Source organism: Passer domesticus, chromosome 1, assembly GCF_036417665.1.
Source record: "Passer domesticus isolate bPasDom1 chromosome 1, bPasDom1.hap1, whole genome shotgun sequence".
In the NCBI taxonomy this organism is placed as follows: domain Eukaryota; kingdom Metazoa; phylum Chordata; class Aves; order Passeriformes; family Passeridae; genus Passer; species Passer domesticus.
In genome coordinates this window covers 804,393-827,361 of record NC_087474.1, presented here as the reverse complement: position 1 = coordinate 827,361, position 22,969 = coordinate 804,393, and the positions used below count along the sequence as shown (strand labels likewise).

The following is a 22,969-nucleotide window of genomic DNA, read 5'->3' as shown; positions in this document are numbered from 1 at the left end:
TTGTAAACAGCTCGAAATCAAAATACTCTGCACGTTGCTCCGAGGCAAGATGTTGTCTTGGCATCTCAAATAATCTGACAGGTTTCTAAAGGAATTCATTCAGCTCACCTGATCTTGACATCCCAGCCCACCGTGGGCATGGGAACAGCTCAGGCTGGGCTCTCAGCCCTGCAGGGAGCACTTCTGGCATGAAAATGAGCCACAGCCCTCAACCAAATCCCCCTGAGCCGGGTTTAACTGGAGGAAATCCGAGTGTCCGGAGATAGGGTGCTCCCCTGGAGAGGAGAAGCTCCAGGGAGAGCTCAGAGCCCCTTTCAGGGCCTGAAGGGGCTCCAGGAGAGCTGGAGAGGGACTGGGGACAAGGGATGGGGGGACAGGACACAGGGAATGGCTCCCACTGCCAGAGGGCAGGGGTGACAGGGACCTTAAAGCTCATCCAGTGCCACCCCTGCCATGGCAGGGACACCTTCCACTGTCCCAGGCTGCTCCAAGCCCTGCCCAGCCTGGGACACTTCCAGGGATAGGGCAGTCTGCCTGGGACACTGGGGGATGTTTCAATTTCCCAGTAACTTGCTTAAAATACCTGTCCATCACCCCGGTTCATACTGGGATGCAGTTCCTGGCTTGGAGAGCTCAGAGATCCCACACCTTTCCCTGCTCTGGACTGAGATGAGCTGAGCTGAGCCCAGCCCTTGATCCTGACTCAGACTCATGGGCTGTGTCCATCAGGGCAGAGGCAGAGGGTTCCTCCTGGAGAGGAAGGCACAGTTTCTCCAGGAACAATCATGATCCACTTGCCCCAAAAATCAGCCTGAGCAGCTGAGTGTTACTGTAGGGTGTAAATTCTGATTGGGAAGGGGATAGATAAATCTTTGAAGCTCCACTGGAGCATTATCCCATTGGGAATTTGTGTGCATTACAAAACTTGACCCATAATGGGATCTTTATTTCTGTGAAGAGTTTCACCCTGGTGATGGGTAGGAAGTGTTTCTGGAGCTGGGGACTGGGAGGGTTTTTAGCACAACCCTCCCCAGCTTTGCCACTTGTCCTGGGATTCCAGAGTTTTCCTGGGTGCTGCACAAATTATTTTCCTGAGAGTGGGAGCGGGGTTTCTCCTGGTGTACAATCCCAAAAACAGCTTTTCCTTGGAAGTGCAGCGTTGGGACCTGCTGCATCTCCATCCTCTTGTTCCAATGGTGGTCGCTGTCCCCTGAGTGGTGACCCTGTCCCCTGAGTGGTGTCCCTGCCACCCTGAGTGGTGTCCCTGTCCCCTGAGTGGTGACCCTGCCACCCTGAGTGGTGACCCTGCCTGCTTGTGTCTCTGCCAGACCCCTTCAGCCTGCACAGAGGGGACAACCTGCCGGAGCTGTCCTTCCCCACGGACATGAAGAACGCGCCGCTGTTCCCGGGCCACGCCGATGCTGCCAGGGACATCCTCGGTGAGCTCCCCTGGACAGCCCTCCCAGCTGCCAGCTGGGCACTTTGCTCTCTTGTCTTCCTTGTACTGAAAATTCAGGTTGATGTTGGAGCCAGGGGTGTTGGTTGAAGGTTCATTTTTATGTACTGAAAATGAAGGTTGATGCTGGAACACATTTCTACCTTTCTTAGTACAAAGGTAGAAAGAAAATACATTCTAAGAGTTAAGTGGACAAAATAGTTTTAAAATATCTTGAATCTCTGTGTCTTGTGACTTTTGGTGCCTTCTGTTTGTACATTAAGTCTGAGATGTGCTGAACTTCTGATAAGAGAAAAATAAACGACAACCTGAAGACCAAAAAAACCAAAAGTCCCATCCATCTCTCAATCCTGGCACAGAACTTTTTCGGGGTCTCCCCATCAGGGGATCCACAAGGGAAGTTTCCACAGTTGTAAACTCAAAAGCCTTTTTTTCCCCTGCTCTTGTTTTAATGGCTAAAACCCAGATACTCAGGAGCTGTTGCTGCAAAGTGCCCTTCAGGATTTCAGCTCTTGGATTATTATATCAATATTGGATTATTAAGGGATTACCAGCTGGAAGTCATGGGAGCAGAAGCAGAAAGCCAAAGGAAATAATTTGCCTGTGTTTACTATCTCTTACACCTTGTCAGAAAGTTCTGTTAAATACAGAATTTATGGTTTGTGAAGCAGAACTAACATTTGATGCAGATTTATCTGAACTGCTGCTGAGCAAAACAGTCCAAGTGTGGTAGGACTTGAAATTTAGGAGAAGAGTCATTATGGCTGGTGATTAACAAAAGTTTTGTTATTTCCTTAGCTCCACATGGATCCATGATGGCACCTGAACAACCTTTCCTGGGGTCCCTGTATTCCCCTGCAGAGGCTCTGGACCCATCAGCCTTCATCGGCCTCGAGTCAGGTACAGAATTCCTGCCAGGAAAAGCAGGTGAGCAGCAAATGTTTTCTCTGACTGGCTGGGTTTGGAGGGTTTGCAGCTGGGAAATCCCACTTTATGAGTCCTAAAGAATCTTGGTGGGGAGTTGATACATAAAATGAGTCGAGATTGGAAAGTTTCCTCTTGGCATGGACAGCTGCTGGTTCAGGGGAATGTTCTGGTGTGAGGCCCTGGCACAGCCAGAGCAGCTGTGGCTGCCCCTGGATCCTGGCAGTGTCCAAGGCCAGGTTGGATGGGGCTTGGGGCACCCTGGGGTAGTGGAAGGTGTTCCTGCCCATAAGATGAACTTTAAGGTCCCTTGCAGCCCAAACCATGCTGGGATTCTACATTAGGAGGTCACGGGATGGATGAGGTTGGAACTTTTCCAACCCCCCTGCTAGGGCTACCCAGAGCCACTTGCCCAGAAGAACTGAGGAAAGAAACTCCTCTTCTGGCTCCTGGGGTCAGTGTTGGGTGTAAATCCTGTCTGATGGGAGCTCGCACTCCCAATAATCCTGGAAAAACAGAGGTTCTGCTGCCTCTTGTAGAGGGAATTGAAATTCCCTGAGGATGAGCCCCAAACCCAGCAGACTCAGACCTTCCCCTGGGAAAGTCAAAGCCCTGTGGGGTCAGGGCTGGACTCAGTGTGTTTGTTTCCCACAGTCCCTGAAGAATACTGGATGGGAGCTCAGCAGGACATGAAGGGACCAGATACCTCTTTCTTTGTTGAACCACCAGGTAAAATCCAGTTCTGAGCTGATCTGCAGGAGGTGTTGGCAGAGAGCTCCTGAGCAGCAGAACCAGCTCCTGTCCTTGCTGCCTCCTCAAGGGACACCAGGCTGTGACAGAGCCACGTGGGAGCTGGCCAGGGACAGCACTGCTGCTGCTGCTCACATCAGTCTAGAATGGAAATGAGTCTTTGAGGAGTGGGAATGGCTTTAAACTGAAAGAGAGTGGATTAGATGGGATATTGGGAAGGAATTCCTGGCTGGAGGGTGGGAGGCCCTGGCACAGGGTGCCCAGAGCAGCTGTGGCTGCCCCTGGATCCCTGGCAGTGCCCAAGGCCAGGCTGGACAGGGCTTGGAGCAACCTGGGACAGTGGGAGGTGTCCCTGCCATGGCAGGGGTGGCACTGGATGATCCTTAAGGTCCCTTCCAGCCCAAACCTTCCTGGGATATTAATTACCTTTAAATTCTGGTCACAGTTAAGTCTTTGAAGCTCCACTGGAGCATTATCCCATTGGGAATTTGTGTGCATTACAAAACTGGACCCATAATGGAATCTTTATTTCTGTGAAGAAGCTGAGAACAGTTTCACCCTGCTCAGGGGTAGGAAGTGTTTCTGGAGCTGGGGGTGAGACTGGGAGGGTTTGTAGCACAACCCTCCCCAGCTTTGCCACTTGTCCTGGGATTCCAGAGTTTTCCTGGGTGCTGCACAAATTATTTTCCTGAGAATGAGCAATCAAAGCCAATTCTCTCTGAGCTCAGGGGGATTCCCTCCCGGGGTGGCTGAGGCAGCACCTGGGGGTGTCCCCCACTCCCAGCAGCTCCATGATCCGAGGCCTTTCCAGGAGCTGATTCCAGCTGCTTGTGTTCCCAGTGCCCCCTGCAGCCACAGAAGCCATCAGGACGAGCCTGCCCGAGAGCCCCACGGCAGCAGCAGCCCCTGGGAACGTTCCTGCTGCAGCCCCAGCACTGCCAGCAGAGGCTGCAGCCCCCGAGGGACCAAAGGCTGCAGCTGCAGGTGAGTTCCTGCAGCCTGGAGGGTGGGCAGGGCTGGGAGAACATGGAATTGCTTCTCCTGGCAAGGTGGGAACACATCTGCTGTGCCTGCAGGTGAGGGAGAAGCAGCAAACCTGCTCAGTTGTGTGCCAGTCCAGGAGCTGATTCCATGGCTCTTTGCTGTCTCCACATTTTAGCTCCAGGAAAATCCTAAGGCTGTGGTTACAGCAGAGTGAGGGAATGGTTTAGGGGAAAAGCCCTCTGAGGTCACCAGGTCCAACCCTTCCCCACCACTGATCCATGGCCCCAGGTGCCAGATCTATTCACAAGGACCTTTAACCTGTCCTTTTAAAAGATTCTCTTAAAAAAAAAGGATTTTTAACATATTTCTACACAGACTCATAGTGCCAGTTGTTGTCCAGTTTCCTAATTCTTCATCCCACTCTTTTCCATAATTCTCCAGGGAACATCCATACTGCTTTTAATATCTATCCATTTACAGTCTTATTCATGTATAAAATCACAATCTTTACATTTTCTTTTGGAGAAGATAATGATATCACTTAAAAACCCACAACAAGGTCAAACCCAAATGAGAGCTGGTGCATGATGGATCCTTTTGGTTTGCTTCACTAAAATATTAGTTTTATCTAAATGGATCCTTAAGTACCATTTTAAAAGGGACTTTTTCAATTTTTCTATTTCTTTCTGACTTCGGTTTAAGTATCTAATTTAGATTTCATACATTTTCCACTGGTTGTGGAGGATATTTTTAGATGTGACTCCAAAAATCAGTACAAATGTTGTTTTTTGGTCATCAGCAATAGATGGGAGATGTTCAGGGCACTGAGCTGCAGGACACAGAGGGTGGGCAGAGCTTGGGGCTGTCGAGGAGCTGTAGAAGAGAGATCCAGTGCTTCTGGCACTGATCATTTGGAAAAGCTTGCCTCTGGACAGCTGCAACATTAAACAAAAACTGACTGAAAAACCTCCTTGAAGGGGATTTTAGGCAAACAGGAGCTTAAATGCAGAGGTTTGATTGTGCTGTGAAGTGACAAATATTGGTTTGGAGCTATCAGCTCAGTGTTGGGAGATACTGTGTGAAAAATGAACGAGGCCAGTTTGAAGGAATAGAGAGAATTTGGGATTTGTGGGAGGATTTTGTGTCAGGAGTGCCAGAGCTCCTGCTTGAGCACCGACCAAACCCCACCACCAGCACAAACCCTGTTTAGAATGAAGTGTGTGGCTCTGGAGTGTTTTCCTTCTCTTGGAAAACCTGCTGGGCTCACATAGGTGATTCCACATTTTCTGTGTCCTGCAGTAGAGGGAAAACCAACTTTCCTAGGGAAGCTGTGGCTGCCCCATCCCTGGAAGTGTCCCAGGCCAGGATGGAGCAACCTGGCATGGTGGGAGGTGTCCCTGCCAGGAGAAGGGATGGGACTGGAACTGGGACATCTTGGAGGTGCCTTGCAGCTCCAGCCATGCTGGGGCTCTGCTGGCTGTGGTTCCTGGCTGGGCTCTGCTGGAATGTGCTCCTGGCTGAGGATCCAGCAGCTCTGGCCCCCTGCCAGCTGGGTGGCATCAGGCAGCTTTGGCACAGAAGCAATCCATGCCAGCTGCTGCGGGCTGGGAGCAGATGGGAGCCCCAGTGCAGCCAGGGGTGCACACAGGGCACGGGGGGCTGAGCAGGAGAAGCTCTGGGTGCACCCAGGGTGGATAAGGACTGGAACAACTGGGTGAGCTGCTACAGGGGGAGGAGGTGGTGCTGAAAGCCAGGAACCAGCCCTGGCTGTTCCCCAGCCACAAAACAGCAGGTCAGGAGTTCCCATGGGGTTTTCCCTGACCTGTGGTGCCCGTGCTCCTGGCAGGTGCAGCCTCTGTTCCCGCCGCCGACGCCGCGTCCCTTCCCGCAGAGAAAGCTGGAGCTGTCCCTGCTGGAGACACCAAACCTCCCCAAAGCCCTGCAGCAGCAGCAGCCAGCCCTTTCCATGCCACAGATGGGGGCTTCTCTCCTGCACCTGAAGGCAACCTTCCCAAAGGTGTCAATGACATGTCCACCCCGGGGACAGAGCTCGGCTTCGCCCCGGCAGCAGATGCTGGATCCCACCATGGGGTGGATTTGGGGTTTGCTCCAGCAGCAGGCGTGGAGTCCCACCAGGCCATGGATTTGGGATTTGCCCCAGCAGCAGGTATGGAGTCCCACCAAGCCATGGATTTTGGATTTTCCCCAGCAGCAGATGTGGAGTCCCACCAGAACATGGATTTGGGGTTTGCTCCAGCAGCAGGTGTGGAATCTCACCAGACCATGGATTTGGGATTTGCTCCAGCAGCAGATGTGGAATGTCACCAGAACATGGATTTGGGATTTGCTCCAGCAGCAGGTGTGGAGTCCCACCAGACCATGGATTTGGGGTTTGCCCCGGCAGCAGATGCAGAACCTCACCATACCTTGGATTTGGGATTTGCTCCAGCAGCAGAGAACAAAGCTCAGCAGGTTATGGGCTCTGAGTTTGGCCCTGCAGCAGAAGTCAACCATCACCATGGCCTGGATTCTGGGTTTGCTCCTGCAGCTCCAGCCAAGCCTGTCCCTGCTGTGGATGGAGGGAAGGTGGAGGCTCAGCCTGGCCCTGCAGCTGCCCCCAGCATGGCTGTGTCTGGGGAGCTGCTGACATCTGAGGCTGCCCTGCAGCAGGACAAGTCTCCTGCAGGTGAGTGTGCCCAAATCCCAAAGCCCAGTCACAGACAGTTCAGGTTGGAAAAGGCCTCTGAGGCCACAGAGCCCAGCATTGATTGGCTTTGGGTGAAGCAGCTTGAGGAGAGCTCAGCTCTGCTCTCAGGAGACACAGAAAATGCATCACGGGGATTCTTCACTTACAGAACATAAAATTAGAGGTTTTTAATGATTTTTAAGTTTTCATTGGGTGTTCTTAGCAGTGCTGAGTGGTCTGAGGACAGCCATGGAGAGGTGCTGGCTCATCCCTGCTGGTGCTTGGCTCTGTGTCACCACCACCCTCAGCTCTCCCTGAAACCTCCCAGATCCTGTAGGACACAGAGCTGACAAAAGGAGGTTCTTGAAAACAATTTCTGAAGAGACTAAAAGGCTTAGTTGATAATTGTGGGACCTTTCCTTAGGATAACTGTAGGTGTTGAATGCTGGGAAGGGCGTGTTTGGTTTTCCATGTGCAGTTTGCTGTGGATTTCTCCAGGGACACCATCCCTCTGGAGAGAAAACTGCTTTCCAAAATTGTCTTTATTTTATATTTATATTACTAAAATGCAGCAAATAGTCATGGGCAGAGGCAGCATATGTGGATTGGTTGTGGATGGGGTTGGAGTGAGATATTTTTTCTTACCTTCTAATACTCTTTAGTGTAATGATGAGGATAAATTTCAAGAGAGAAGTTATAACAACAAAAAAAATCCCAGTAGAATGTAGAGACTGAGAGGCCCAGGTAGGTGAATGAAAGAGGAAGTGCAAGACAATGCAGGAAGGTAGAAAGATCCTAAAGATCAGGTTTTGAAAGTGAGGAAACCCTTCAGTTCCTTGCAGAAAATGAAAAATTAGGCGAGGGAGTGATTTTTATCTAATTTAATCTGATCTATATTTAAAGCCAGGAATTTTTACTCTTTACATTCCATTCACAGAAGCAACAGCAAAGGTGGAGGCGGAATCCAAAGTCCCAGAAGTTGCTGTGGATCACTCAGAGGAGGTGAAGGACAGGAAACCTCCCCCGAGCCCCCGGGAGGAGGAAATTCCCGGGAAAAGCAAGCAGCCCCCGGAGGCAGCAGGTGGGAAATGCAGCCAGGGCCAGGCTCCAAACTGCCTCCCAGCAGGTTTGCAGTGCCTGCTGACACGGGGCACATTCACAGAACTTGTCCTTTCCTTCCCCCTGCACAGTTGTTGTACCAATGCCTGCCATCGTTTCCCTTTCTATTTAAAATTGAAATAAAATTAATTACAGAGAGAACTGCTCTCCCTCGTAATTATGCCTTACAAATGAAGACTGGCTGTAATTATGCAGAGTGAGGGATGTTGTGGTGGCTGTGTGGATGTATTGTAAGGTATAGATGAATACAAGATGATCAGCATTAGCCAGGGACTCCAGGCTGATCGTGGAGTTCGTTCTGGATTTGAATTCCCAGTGGGAAGCTGGGATAGTCTGAATTGGGTTGATTACAAAAAGGAAAAAAACCCAAACAAACCCTCACCCTGTGCTTAAAAGCCCTGAAACAGCCCCTGCCTCGTGTTCTACCCCCACTTTGGCATGTGCCAAATACAAAAGTGCTGCTGCAATGGGATTGTGAGGGGATGAACCAGCCATGTCTCATAAACCTCATTCCTGTTAAACACAAAAGTAACCCCTTTGCAAGGGCTGGGCTTTAGCTGCAGGCTGCCTGTACTCCTGAGACCTGAAGCTTTCTGTTCCTGTCTTTCATGTTCCAGCTGAAGCAAAAGGAGCACTAGAAAACAACAAAGACCTTCCAGAAAAATCTGCTCCTGCTGAGAATGGTGAGACACAGAAGGAGGAGGCTGAGCACAACCACGTCCAACATGCAGAACCTCAGGAAGGGAAAACCCTGCAGGAGCCCACAGGTAGGATGGAAATTTAACATAAAAAATAATTCCATTTCCTCATGGAAACCTCCTCTGGGAACTCTTCACCTTCTGCTCCTGGGCCAGCAGAAATGTCTTTGTGTGGCTCTCAGTGCTCCTGGTGCTGGGCTCTCCCTTCCCCTTGGATCCCTGCCCTCTCCAAGGCTCTTTTCCCCCCACACTGAAACTAAAAACCCAAATCCCTGTGCTCTGGGTGCTTTATCACTGGGACTGGCTCACAGCTGTGCTGGAGGATTGCAGAGCTCTCATCTCTCTGCCATCAGCACTGGCTCTTATTTTGGTGTTGAAAAGGACTGTTAATTCTCACGAGGATATTCCCAGGGAGGATCTCCTTCCCAGCTGAGCTGTGCAATTGCCAAAGGAAGATGTGATTTTCTCCTGCTCCACTGACCCAGCCTCCAGAGGGGCTGGTGCTGCTCACACTTGGTGAGGAGGAGGATTTGTGGGCCAGGGCTGAGTGACAAACAACTGCTGCTCTCCTCACCCCCTGAGGGATCCCCAGGGACACAGCAGGTGACCCTGGGACAGAGGCTCTGCCTCCCCCTGCTTCCTCCCTGGCTGCTGGGGAAACTTGGCTCTCTTGCCCCCATCTCTCTTGCCATCTTCCCACTAAACTTCTGTTTTCCCACTCTGGAAGGATGCCAGCTAGAGATATAAAAAGGCTCTCTCTGATCTTGTCTTGCTGAGACAAAATGGATCCTTAATGCATTTTTAAAAAGCAATGGCATGTCCTTGCAAGAACTGGTGCTTTTTGGTGGGGCAAGAGCCTGTGTCAGACTTGTGTTTAAATAGCACTGGTGGATGGATTTGGGGTAGATCACACAGGTGTTGGGGTAAATACCTACCCCAGCCCTCCTGAGGTGGCTCTGGTGTGGTTCCAGTGCTGGGAAATCCTGCACATCTGCCTGTAGGGCCTGTTTGAGAGGGCTGCAGCCACACACAGAATATATTTATGATTTCTTTTACCAAGCAAATAGTGGCCTTGATGTTTGAGCAGGCTTCCTGTATTCCAGGTCTTCCCACTGCACAAGTCAGGCAAGCTCCCAAATCCAGGGACCGTGGGTTTGGCAGAGCAAAGCCTGCCCCAGTGCCTCTCACAGATGTGCCAGAGGAGCATCCTGTAGGTGTCCCACAGCAGAAGAGTCCTGAGCCCAGAGCAGACCCCTGTTCCACACTGGAGCTTGGCTGTGCTGCTGGAGCATCCCCTCGCTTTAGGGCTCCTCACAAAAAGGCCACCAATGTCCCCACGGAGCCTGTGGAGAGCTGCAGAGATCCCCCCCAGGAAAACTGGGATTTGGAAGGTGCCATGGTGAAGAAAAAGAAAAAGAAACCAAAACAAAGGAGAAACCAGCTGCCAAGAGGGATGGAGTTCTGGGATGAGAATGGAACAGCCTCCAGAGGTGCCAGGAGTGCTCCCTTTGGGGTGGAGTGGCAGAACCCAGCCGTGTGTCCCAGAACACCCCCAGGAAGCAGAGCTCTGGATGTGCCACAGGATGCTAAAGTAACAGCTGGGAGTCACATCCTGGAGGAGCACAAGGCCTTCCCTGTGGCAGCCCCAGGACTGCAGGGCCCAAAAGCCAGCCCCAGGGAGGAGATGGAGCCAGAGGGAAGGAGAGGTGACAGCTGGGTGCTGGGATCTAAGGGCAAAAGCAGAGAGGCTCCCTCAGAGCAGGAGGTGCAGGAATCTGCTGCAGCCAAGGGACCCAGCAAGGCCATGGAAAGAGATTTCCCCAGGAAAAAGGAGAAGAGGGAGGACAAGGAGCCAAAAGGTGCCGAGCTGAAGGTCAATCTGAGCAAGGCAGAAACTCCCTTACAGACCAACCCTTCAGAGCTGCCCCTGTCCCATAAAAACAAGGAGCCCAAAACCCCATCTCCAGGGCAGGAAGCACCCAGTGACTCTGTCCAGCCTTCCCTGGAAACAGCAGCCAAGAAAAACTGGGAGAAAAGCAAAGGGCTTGGAAAGGAATCCCTCAAACAGCCTCAGCTGGAGGCTGCAGCCGTGGAGGACAAGCTCCCTGCAGAGCCAAAGGCAGCTGGAGAAAGTGAAAGAGGGTCAGAGGGAGGAGTGAGGAGCCCAAGAGATGCTCCTGGAGCTCCTGTTGCAGCTCCACCAGAACCTGGGGAGGTTCCAGCTGGGCAGGGCAGGGCCCAGGGTGTCCCTGGCGAGGCAGGGGGCAGGGGGGTGGCAGCAGACCCAAAGCAAGGGAGAGGAGTGCCTGGCTGTGAGCAGCAGGCTGGGCCAGACCCCAGCCTGGCACAGGGCACCGACAGGCCCAAGAAAAAACGCAGTGAGGGGAGAGGCAAAAGGATGAAAAGCTGCTCAGAGCAGATGCTCTCAGAGGATGGAGGCAAATCCTCTGCTGGAGGGAGGACAGATGAGGCTGGGAAGGAAGCAGTTTGTCCTGCAAATGGCCAGGGTGTTCCTGCCAGAGGACACCCATCAGGTGTGGCTGCACAGGCCTGCCCTCCAGACAAGCCCAAAAAAAGAGGCAGTGATGGAAGGAGCAAAAAGGGGGAAAGGAGCTTTTTCCAGCAGCCTTTCCTTGAGGATAAGATGGACTCAGGGAGTTTTGCTGAGGGAGCTGATAAGGTGAAGGAGGGCAGAGAGCAGGGCTGTGTCCCTGCTGGGGGCTTGCAGGAAAATGCAGCTAAAATGCAAAGGCCAGTTGAGCTGGGACCGGAGAAACCAAAAGAAAATGTTGGGAAAGGTGAAACAGCTGATTTGGGAGCTTCAGACCAAGCTTTGCTGCTGGAGAAGAGCAGAGAGGAAGCCAAAACTCCTGCTCTGGCTGCCACCATCAGCCCCACAGAGCAGGTGGGTTTGGCTGGGAAAGGCAGGGAGGCTGGAGCTGCTGGGCTCAGCTCGGATGTGCCAGTGCTGGCAGAGAAAGCCAGGAAGAGGAGCAGTGATGGCAGAAGGAAACAGCCTGAGAAAAGCCCCTCGGGGCAGGCAGCTGTCCTGGGGGCTGGGGGGGAAGGCAGGCAGGAGCAGGTGGCTGGAGGCAGGAAGGAAATGAGCTTGGCTCAGGAGAAGGGGTCTGGTTTGCAAAGAGAGAGGCTGGAGGAGGAGCTGGGCAAGCCCAAAACCCAGGGTGGCACTGGGAGCTTCTCTGAGCAGCCAAATCTTTCAGGCCATAAAACAGAGCCAGAAATAGGGAAAGGAAACTTGGAAACTAAAGGAACTGTGAATAAAGGGAAGGAAGCAGATAAATCCCCAGAGCACAGGGCAGGGATGCACAGTCCCACCAGGGAACTGGGCATGGACAAACCCAAGGGGAAAAGCAGAGATGGGAAAGGCAAAAAGGCTGAGCACAGTCCTGAGCTGCAGCCAGGTGACATCTCTGCAGTGGGATGTGTTCAACACACTCAGTCTGAGGAGAGCAAAGAGAATTCCAGGGCTCCAGAGGTGCTGCTGGGTCACCTGCCTGATCCTGCCAAGGTACAGGCCCCTGCTTTGCCCCTGGAGCCAGGGAAGTCACACACAGGTGCTGAAGAGAAGCACAGCAAGGGGGAGCCTGACCCACAGCAGCCTCTTCTGCTGGAGCATAAAGCAGGAGCAGGGCTGCTCCCTGCTGCTGGCCTGGAGATCAGGGACAAACCTGAGGCAGGAGGTGCCAGTCCTTGCAGCAGGAATAAAAATCCTATTGCAGAGCATCCAGCAGTGTCAGATCCCAGCCTGGCCCCAGTCACTGAGAGATCTAAAAAGAGGGGCCATGATGGAAGCAGTAAAAAGGCTAAAAATGCCTCCAGGCAGCCTGTTCCTCTGGAGGCAAAAGCAGACAGGAGTGAAGCACAGCCTGCCGTGGGAGCTGGGCTGGAATGTGGGGTGGAAGACACAGATCTTGTAGATGAAAACAGAAACATTAAAAACTTTCCCACTGGCCTTCAAGGACTTGGGAATAATAAAGGGAGTGACTTCAAATCCATGTGTCAGACCCCAGCAAGTGGCCCTGGGGATGGGGGTGATGCTCCCTGTGGCCTCCCAAGGCAGGGAGGGGGGGGTGCAGGGACTGGGGGCCTTCCTCCTCCTCCTCCTCCTCTGGAAGCAATGGCAGAGAAAAGCAGCAAAGAGCCTGCACTTGGTGCTAAGAAGGAGATGCAGACCCAGAGATCTCGTGAGCAGCCCAAAGAACCTGGAAAAGAGGTTTCCCAGAAAGGTGGGGAGAGCAGAGAGGCTGCTTCCCAGGGTGGCCAGCCCGAGGACAAAAATCACCTCTGTCCCGTGGCAAAGGTGGATGATAATAAAGAAATAAAACCCTCTGATACAAAGCACAACACTACCAAGGCTCCCTCAGAGCTTCCTCACGAGGCCCCAGATCCAAAACACAGAGCAGAGAAGGGCCCAGGGAGGTCCCCAGCCCCTGCAGGGACACCTGGCAGCACAGGGAGCATTTCCCCAGCCCCTGCAGGGACACCTGGCAGCACAGGGAGCATTTCCCCAGCCCCTGCAGGGACACCTGGCAGCACAGGGAGCATTTCCACAGCCCCTGCAGGGACACCTGGCAGCACAGGGAGCATTGCCCCAGCCCCTGCAGGGACACCTGGCAGCACAGGGAGCATTGCCCCAGCCCCTGCAGGGACACCTGGCAGCACAGGGAGCATTTCCACAGCCCCTGCAGGGACACCTGGCAGCACAGGGAGGTCCCCAGCCCCTGCAGGGACACCTGGCAGCACAGGGAGCATTGCCCCAGCCCCTGCAGGGACACCTGGCAGCACAGGGAGGTCCCCAGCCCCTGCAGGGACACCTGGCAGCACAGGGAGCATTGCCCCAGCCCCTGCAGGGACACCTGGCAGCACAGGGAGGTCCCCAGCCCCTGCAGGGACACCTGGCAGCACAGGGAGCATTGCCCCAGCCCCTGCAGGCAAGGCTGAGCCTGAGACTGCCCAAACTACCCAAAACCAGCCCAGAGAGAACAAAAAAGGTCCCTGTCAGCCTGCAGAGGAGGGCCCTGCTCTCCTGAAGGATGGTGCTCCTCATGTTGGGGAGGTTCTCCTGAAGGACACTCCAGTGTCAAAGTCTGAGGGGGATAAACCTCAAGAGGAAACCAAGGAAAAGGATTCTCAAGCCAAAACCAAAGAAAAGGAGTCTCAGGACACAAATAAAGCAAGAGAAACTCAAGATACAACTAGAGAATCTCAAGACACAACCAAAGAGAAGGAATCTCAAGAAGTAACTAAAGAAAAGGAGTCTCAGGACACAACTAAACAAAAAGAATCTCAGGACACAACTAAAGAAAATAAATCTCAAGAAATAACTAAAGAAAAGGAATCTCAGGACACAGCCAAAGAGAAGGAATCTAGAGAAGTAACTAAAGAAAAGGAATGTCAAGATACAGCCAAAGAGAAGGAACCTCAGGACACAACTAAAGAGAAGGAATCTCAAGAAATAAATAAAAAAGAATCTCAAGACACAACTAAAGAGAAGGAATCTCAGGACACAACGAAAGAGAAGGAACCTCGAGCCCCAGCTAAAGAGACAGAAGAAGAACGTGAGCAGAAAGTGGTGAAGGAGGCAAAGAAAGAGAGAGTGAAGGCAGCAGAGCAGCTCAAGGGCTACATGAGACCCACCAAGGCCCGAGGGGTGCCAGCCCTGGTGCCAGCCCTGGCGGCCAGAGCCGCGCCCCGGCGGCCGGACAGAGGTGTGTGTGTGCCCAGGGCCTGCCCTGGCATGGCCCCAGTGGGCATCCCAGCGTGGCATGAGGGGTGCTGGCTGCTCTCAGGGGCTGCTGGGGCTGCTTGCCTGGCTCACAGTGGCAGCAGCTCTGCCTTGGGGCGTCCTTGGGGTTGAGTTGCAGCTGGTGTGGAGGGTCTGGGTGCAGGTGGCACTGAGCTGGGGTGTGCCAGTGCCCCCTGACCCCGCTCAGGGATGGAGGATGCCAGGGGCAGGGAATGTTCTGGGTCCCTGCTGTTGGCAGGGTTTGGCTTTATCCCACCTCAGACCAACTGCATCCCCTTCTCCTCCCGCAGTTGGTTTGGCTTGAGCCTCCTTGAGCCTCTTCATCCACAAAATGTGTTTCCTTCCAGAATCAAAACCTTTTGCAAAGCAGCTCTAACAAAACAATGGTGGGACTGATGTAAATTTTGGGACTTTATCCCTCTTAGGAGACTTTGGATGGGCTGGGCAGCATCCAGGGCTGGGCACCCTGGCTGTTCTCCAGGGAACAAGCTCCCTGTGCTCATAGCAAATGAGCTGGAATTCATCCCACAGAACTCAATCCAGTTCTTAGAAATTTTGAAATGTGGCTAGAGATGAAATTACAAATATTCCTGTACTTGTGCTCATTCTAAAGCTTCCTCAGAAAGAGCTGGCACCTCTGTGAACCCCGCTCTGCCACGATGGGCTGGGAGTTTCTCCCTGCCCTCAGGTGCTCTCCATTTCTGCCTTGTCATCAGGCATGGAAGTTTGCTGCTGTTCCTGCAGAGTTTCTTGCTGCCAGTTTGCATGATGCAGCCACTAACTCACCAGACCCCGAGCTCCAGAGTGCCTTAACATGCTGCTCAGGTTTTTGAGAGGTTTTGTAATTTTAATGAGTGTTGCATAACCTGAAGTAGTTCTATTTTAGTGGAAGTGGTGTTCTCTGCATGAACTTGTGCCTGCAGAAGTGATGCTCTTTGGTGCATGATGCAACAAAACAAAGGGAAAGCTGAAGGCAGCATCTTTGACAAAACCAACATTTCTTCCAAGCCTTTCCATTGTCTGCCAGGAGTTTTTGGAGGAAAAGCTCCTCCTGGATATCTTGCACAGGTAACAGTGCACGGATTGGAGGAGTCCTGGCTCAGAGTAGCACTGCAGCCTGGGAGTAAGTTGGCACAAGTTTTGCAGCTGGAAGTTGTCCTGATGTCAGTTTACTCAGGGCTTTGATAACCTTCCATTGCTTTCCTCCTTTCAACACTTTGTAGAGTCAACAGTTGGTTTGGTGGGGTTTTTAGGAGGAGCTCAGAATGCCCAGCTCTGAGTTTCCCCAGAAGATGCTGGGCACTGCCCGGGCTCCCCAGGGAATGGGAACATTCCCAACCTGCCAGAGCTCCAGGAGCATTTGTACAGCACTCTGAGGGATGCCCAGGGTGGGATTTTGGGATGTCTGTGCAGAGCAGGAGTTGGACCAATGATCCCTGTGGGTCCCTGCCAGCTCAGGAGCTTCCATGGTTCCAGGCCTGAGCTTGTTTTGGAGCTCTTGTGCTGTATTCCCACAGCAGCTGAAGGTGCTTTGCCATCCCAGAACCCCAGATCATTAAGGTTGGAGTCCTGTGTCCAATCCCAGCCTTGTCCCCAGCCCAGAGCCCTGAGTGCCACCTCCAGGAGCTCCAGGGATGGGCACTCCAGCCCTCCCCGGGCAGCCCCTGCCCCCAAATCCAGATTCCATGAGTCAGGCTTTTGTCTCCATGTCCATCCGTGCTGGCCCTTCCTGCACCAGCTGTTCCAGAGCTGCAAACCCCCCCAGGGCCTGGCTGAGTCCCTCAGTTGGCACAAGTGGGGTGGAGGTGTCTGGAGAGGGAATTCCCACCCCAGTGGCACCGAGCTGAGCCCAGCAGCCAGGCAGGGGAGGGTGCTGAGGTCCCTCAGCTGACTGTGCTTGTTCATGGCAGAGATCAGGGAATTGTCCAGGTTGGAGAAGTCCAGCCTTTAACCCCAGCACTGCCAGGACCACTGACCCACATTCCCCCCTGCCACATCCACAATTTTAACCATTTCCAGGGCTGGTGGTGGCAGCACTCCCCTGGGCAGGGCTGCAGGGATGCAGGAGGTCTCTGTGGAAGTCCAGGTGTCACAGGGGCTGTGTCCCCTCCACGTGCCTGTTTGTGCTCCTGTTCTGTACAATGCCATGCTCAGGGGGTTTGAATCTTTAGCTGTTGCCACACTTGGCCAACACCTCACCTGTGACTGTCAGGCAGGGCTGGGAGGCTCCTGCTCCACACCTGGTATCCTCACAGATCCTGGAATGCTCTGGGTTGGGAGGGACCTTAAAGAACACCCAGTGCCACCCCTGCCATGGCAGGGACACCTCCCACTGCCCCAGGTGCTCCCAGCCCTGTCCAGCCTGGTCTGGGCACTGCCAGGGATCCAGGGGCAGCCCCAGCTGCTCTGGGAATTCCATCCCAGCCAGGAATTCCCAATTCCCAGTCTCCCATCCATGCCTGCCCTCTGGCAGTGGCAGCCATTCCCTGTGTCCTGTCCCTCCATCCTTGTCCAAGTCCCTCTCCATCTTTCTTGTTTCTTTCCCCCGGTGGGCAGGCAGTGATTTGCTCCCATTTTAAGGCATTTTAAGGACTTCCTGCTGAGGTTCAGTGATGAAATCTCTTTAGCCAAGCTCCCATGTCCTACACTGTGTGTTCCAGGATAACAGGATGCTTCCCTAAAAACATCAGCTCCTGTCTGTGCTGCTAAAATAGGTGCCAGCTCCCTCGGGAGTCATGGCAACTGTGATGCTGCAGATCCCTCTCTGACGGGAGCTGGATCCATCTCCTGTAAATTAGGCCTTGCACACTTGGGTAATTTTATTTTTTTTTTCTATTTTTGACTGTGCAGCTTAAGGAACATTGGCTATAAGGCTGATTGTGCAATTCTTACATTTAATGCCTTATCCCTCTTTTGGGTTTATTTCAGCTTCTCATTGTTGTGGTTGCCATTGGAAAAACTGCCCCAGAGCCTCCTGGAAAATTATTTTATACATTTTAATGTCAAGAGGCAAAGCTGATAACAGAAGCACCACAGGCATTATCAACCTTTACAATGTGACTGAACCTTTGTGGTGCCTCTTGTGTGAATTAAAACTCAGTTTGGGAATTAGGGATGACAGTCAGGGTCCTCAATTCTTCCAAGGAGGTGCTGGGGAATGGTTAAGGGGGAAATGATGGAAAGTTTTCACTGGGCCAGGCTTGGGCTGTTGGATTCTGATCTGCTGCTGACATCCCCCTTCCCTCTGCTCCTCAAGCTCTGTTCCAAAGGGAGACTTGCAGAAGATTTTTTTTTCAATCTGTCCTTGAAGAATAGTCGATTTTAGAAAAAAGAAATTAATTTGTTTTCAGTGTTTGGGGGCTGTATCCTCTTATGGATTTTGATTTGCATAAGCTGTTCAGCCCAGGGCCAGCTCTGCAGCTGAGTGCTCATTGCACAACCACCCCGTGGTGCAGACAGTCTGCTCCTGAATTCCTGCCCCAAATGGGGGCTGGGGGCTGCTGGAGGGCTCACCTCAAGCCTGGATCCCTCTTTCCCCCCATCCATCCCCATCCCTGTGCCTGCTCCTGTCCCCAGCCCGTGCCAGGCTGTCGTGCTGCCCATTGCCACAGGCACCCTGTGGGATGCAGGGCAGATTTCTCAACAGTTTGTGTGCAAATCAAATCCATTTAAAAGCAAGAAATGCCCATCCCTGTCTAATGACAGGATTTGCTTTGCTTTTGCAGCCAGTGAAGCTCTCACTGTAAATATTTTCTTTTCCTGCCTGGTTTCCATTATTTTAAGTGGGTCTAGCATTTGCACAGTAACCTTTCAGTCATACCGTGTTTGTAGCTCTCCTGTGGGACCCCAGACTGTAATTGGGTTTGTCTGACAGGAATTCATCAGCTGATTAACGCTGTGTTAATCAGGGCAGGGGCTGAAGGATGTGTCAGGGCAGCCAGTCATCCTGAGATCATCAGCACCAATGCAGTTGTGTGCAGGAGCTGGTCACAGCAGAGGTGCTTTGGAAATGCTTTGGAAATGCTCAGTGCTGCTCATCAGACTGCAGGCTGTGCATTAATTAAAGGCCTGTTAATTATCCCAGGGGGGTGTGAGGGCACTGAGCCCCACACGGTGTCCCCAGGCAGTTCTGTCAGTGGCACACAGCTTTGAGAGGGGACCTTGGCCCTGGGCTGCTCTCCTGCCCCTGGGCCTGGTGTGAGTTTGGTTCAGCTTGAGCAGGAGGCTTTGTGGAGCTCTTGCTTCTGCCCCTGGCTAAAATCTGAGCTGAGCTGAGCTGAGCTGAGCTGAGCTGACCTTACAGGATGTTTTTTTCCAGGGATGCAGCTCTGCAGTGCTGGGTGCCCAGGGGCCTCTGATCCAACAGGATCACAGAATCCCTGAATGATTTGGGTTGGAAGGAACTTCAGACCTCATCCAGTGCCACCCTGCCATGGCAGGGACACCTCCCACTGTCCCAGGCTGCTCCTGGATCCCTGTCCAGCCTGGCCTGGGCACTGCCAGGGATCCAGGGCAGCCACAGCTGCTCTGGGCACCCTCCCAGGGAACAATTCCTTCCCAAGATCCCACCTAAATCCCCCTCCCTGTGCTGCCCCACCCCACAGCTCTGTGTTCTTTCGAGGTTGCCCAGAGCAGCTGATGCCAGTGCAGATGCCCCTGGTTTTCCCAGCTGCTTTCCCACCCTGCTGCACCAGTTCTGGTTCCTGTCCAGCTGGATGCAGCCGTGCCCAGCTCTCCCTTGGAGCTGGTCCTTGGCCAGCCTTCCTGAGCTTGATCTCCTTCCTTTATTTCATATTCCTGCTCATCCTTGACTCTCAGATTTTCAAGAAAAGCTGGGAGCAAAACAAATCCACTTCTGGCTGCAGAGTGTGCTGACCAATTTCCTTAGTGGTGCTGTGTCACTTTCTGGGAAATCTGAATTCCAAACCTCTTTCCCCGGCTGATGTTGCCAGTCTGTGGCTTGTGCATCATTCGGTGAACTTTGTGTTGCCTCTGCTCGGTTTCCACTATGAAATATCCCCACAATAAGCAAATATTGAGCTGGAAACACTCTGAGTGTGTTTGATTGCTGGTTTTGGCTGATCTCTGGTTTTTGATGTACATAAAGCAGGATTTGATCTGTAAATGACCCGTCCTATAAAACATGGGGCTGTGTTTATGGCTTGTACAACTCCACACCTTTGCAGTGTTAACCTTATAGTGCAAGGTTCTGGTGGTCAGAATCCTAAATATTCCAGTTTTATCCTTCAGCCTGGCTTCTTGCAGCCTGTGGGAAGAAGTGCTGGTTCCACAACCCATGTGTGTGTGTGAGCACAGAGGCAGGGGTGTGTAAATCCCAGGTTCCTGGGCACACAGAGCGTGTCCTCGTGGCTCTGCTCGCTCTGATTGCTGTTCTTGCTAATAACTCTTAATTAGAGACCACACCAACCACGCTGGCACGGAGGAGCTCATCATGCTGGAAAGTGATGTTGCCTTAGAAACCAGTGCAAGAGGCTGCACAGAAACGATTGTGTTAGATTAAAGCAAAAAAAAAAAAACCCCAGAGCATTAGCAGGGATAAGTAATAGCTTCAGGAGTGAGGCAAAAATAGAAGCACTAGGCTGATTCATCTGCTGAGGCTGGGAGGATGCAGATTGGGTACCAGAGCTGACGTGGGATGTAGTGATCTCCGCCTGCTCCGGGGACTGGCACAGCCCAGCTCCACCTGGAGCAGTCCAGGCAGGGCTCAGGCATCCCTTGGCATGGCTGCCCTGGCAGAAGGCTCAGTGAAAGCATCCCAGTAGATCTGAGTGGCTGCAGAGGTCGGTGCTGGGACTGAGACTGGGCTGGGGGTGCTCGGTGTGCCGGGCAGGCTGGTCCTGTCAGCTCTGCCTGCAAGGAGGGGCAGGGTTTAGTGAGGATAAAAGGATGTGAACAGGCAGAATAGAGCCTTCCTCCTTGAGAGCAGGCAAAATAGAGCCTTCCCCCTTGGGAACAGGAAAAATAGAGCCTTCCTCCTTGGGAACAGGCAAAACAGAGCCTTCCTCCTTGGGAACAGGCAGAATAGAGCCTTCCTCCTTGGGAACAGGCAGAATAGAGCCTTCCTCCTTGGGAACAGGAAAAATAGAGCCTTCCTCCTCATGAACAGGCAATATAGAGCCTTCCTCCTTGTGAACAGGAAAAACAGACCCTTCCTTCTTGTGAACAGGCAAAATAGAGCCTTCCTCTTCTAGAGCAGGCAAAATAGAGCCTTCCTCTTTGTGAACAGGAAAAATAGAGCCTTCCTCCTTGTGAACAGGAAAAATAGAGCCTTCCTCCTTGTGAACAGGAAAAATAGAGCCTAACTCCTTGGGAACAGGCAGAATAGAGCCTTCCTCCTTGGGAACAGGCAGAATAGACCCTTCCTCCTTGTGAACAGGAAAAATAGACCCTTCCTCCTTGTGAACAGGAAAAATAGACCCTTCCTCCTTGTGAACAGAAAAATAGAGCCTTCCTTCTTGTGAACAGGCCAAACAGACCCTTCCTCCATGTGAACAGGAAAAGTAGAGTCTTCTTCCTCGTGAACAGGCTCTCTCACCTCTGGGAGGGAGTGGGACCCTCAGGCAGTGGGGGATCTCCATGTGCAGAGCTGAACCAAGGCCAGATCTTCAGGATCTTGTAATGGTTTCCCTGCTCCTGCCTGGCACAAAAGGTGGTGGAGAGCCCAGAGGAAGAGGAAAGCCCAGATTTGGTACTTGAAGAGTAGGAAATGCTCCTGCATGTTGAACTGAGGGTAAAGCAGTGGTGGGGGCTCCTTTGAGAGTATCTGACTCTCCCTTCCAAGCCAGCTCTGCCCCAGTGAGACCCTCCCTTACCTTGAGTGTCCTCTCAAAATCTGCCCTGCTCTGTGTTCTGAACATCCTTCCACCCTTTCTGCCTCATCTTCACTGACCCGTTTGCCTTTTAATTCTTCAGAGAATTTAGGGTTTATGGGAATCTAAAGGAACAAGAGGGAGCAAAGCTCTGGAGGGAGAGCTGCTGGGCACAGCGAGTGGCCATTCCTGGCCTTGCACAACCACCATGGCACAGCTTCAGAGGCAGAATATTCATAAATAGAAATGAAAAGAACTGGACTGGGTAGAAGATAGAGGCCAGGGCTGGGCAGGGCTCTGGGAGCAGCATGCTGTGGGCAGGAGGAAGCTGTTGGCAAGCTCTCAGCATATGAACTCTGCATTACCTCCATTAATGTCCTGAGAGATTAAATACTGGCTGACTTTGGAGATTTTTCATAGCTAAGCATTCTCCTGCTTCTGAGCATCCCAGGTATTGACTGTGGTTCATTTCCTGCATTAGAAAATATTATTTAATAAGGCAGCAGTGGTTGCTGTGCACTGACATGGAGTCAGGCTTTTCTTCCCTGTGATGCAAATCCCTTCCATGATCCCAGGCTCTGAGGTACCAGCCCCAAAATCAAAGAGGGTTTTCTCCTCTGTTAGAAAGGGTAGATATTTGCTTTAAAAAAAAAAAAAATCAAATTAAAAGCTCGTAGGTGGTTTCAGAGTGGTTTACAGGGCTGCCCTCACTCCTGGGGGAATGTTTTAAGGGATCTCTGGTGGATTGAGATTTCCTGTAAAAAAAAAATCTTGGTTTGGATTGAGTGAGCAATGAGGAATAACAGTAATTACATAGGATTAGAGGAACTCAGGGCCTGCCAGATTGGGGAGCACAGTCAGTACTTTCAGAGTGAGCAAGTGCTTGCAAACATTAGTCCTACATCAGGGAGGAGGCAGAGCACGAGCCGTGAGCTGAGAGCCCGTTTCCCACAGCAAGACACCTCGGAATATTTTAAAGCAGAGAAAAATTGTTGAGGCTCTTTGAGAAGTGAAGGTTGTGGGTGGAACTATTCTGGTTAATTAGAGGCTGTCAGGAAAGATTCATATAACTTACAGTTCCTTAGTCATTGTTTTTAAATATAGCAGTGCCTTAAATCCCAAGCTTAAATACAAGCAGATAAATGTGTGGATTGTAGCATTTCTCACAGCAGGTTCAATTCAGGGGGCGTAGTGGAACTTGCAGGCTCTGGGTATAAAAATACATTTCTTTCAGTTCAACTGGAGCAGGGGAGGCCTTTTCCATGAGCTCTAAGGACATTTTCTCCAGAGCGGAGCGTGGCGATACCCGGGATGGTTTGTGTGCTGTGACCCTGGTTCAGAGAGCAAAATCTGCCTCAGTCAAGGATTAAGCTGCACCAGACACTTAAGATTAAAAGCTGAATCTGCAGTTTGGTGCTAATGCAGCCTCTGAGCAGCCTGCAGCCCAGTTTAACCAGGGGAGTGGTGTCCAAATCACAACTCCCAGGTGAAGGAGCTGAAGAGGTGGCTGAGGAGGGCACATCAGAGCTGTTGGGGCTGGGTTGGGATGGATCAACACAAAGTGTGCAGTGCTGGTGTGGGTGAAGGGTGACAGAAAAAATCCACCTGCACCAGGACAACAGGCAATGAAGTTCATATTTTTGTCAGCTGGGGCACATGTCTGGCATGTCTGGCAGATTCTGTGGACCCAAAGAGGCAGCTGCTTCAAAACACAGATATGTGGCATCTTTAAATCGCCTAAAAATACTGTAAGAT

The 22,969-nt window shown here is 52.1% G+C and overlaps 1 protein-coding gene across 6 annotated transcripts in view; it reads left to right on the top strand.

Moving 5' to 3' along the window:
- The window catches only part of MAP4 (microtubule associated protein 4), a 148,400-nt gene that overhangs the window by 86,102 nt on the left and 39,329 nt on the right, over positions 1-22,969 (top strand). For all 6 annotated transcript variants that reach the window (XM_064410579.1, XM_064410414.1, XM_064410645.1 and 3 more), the window contains exons 6-12: positions 1,329-1,439; positions 2,255-2,383; positions 3,035-3,109; positions 3,971-4,114; positions 5,961-6,800; positions 7,738-7,881; positions 8,537-8,686. In XM_064410579.1, the coding sequence (XP_064266649.1) occupies positions 1,329-1,439; positions 2,255-2,383; positions 3,035-3,109; positions 3,971-4,114; positions 5,961-6,800; positions 7,738-7,881; positions 8,537-8,686 (1,593 nt within the window). The remainder of the gene's footprint in view (positions 1-1,328; positions 1,440-2,254; positions 2,384-3,034; positions 3,110-3,970; positions 4,115-5,960; positions 6,801-7,737; positions 7,882-8,536; positions 8,687-22,969) is intronic.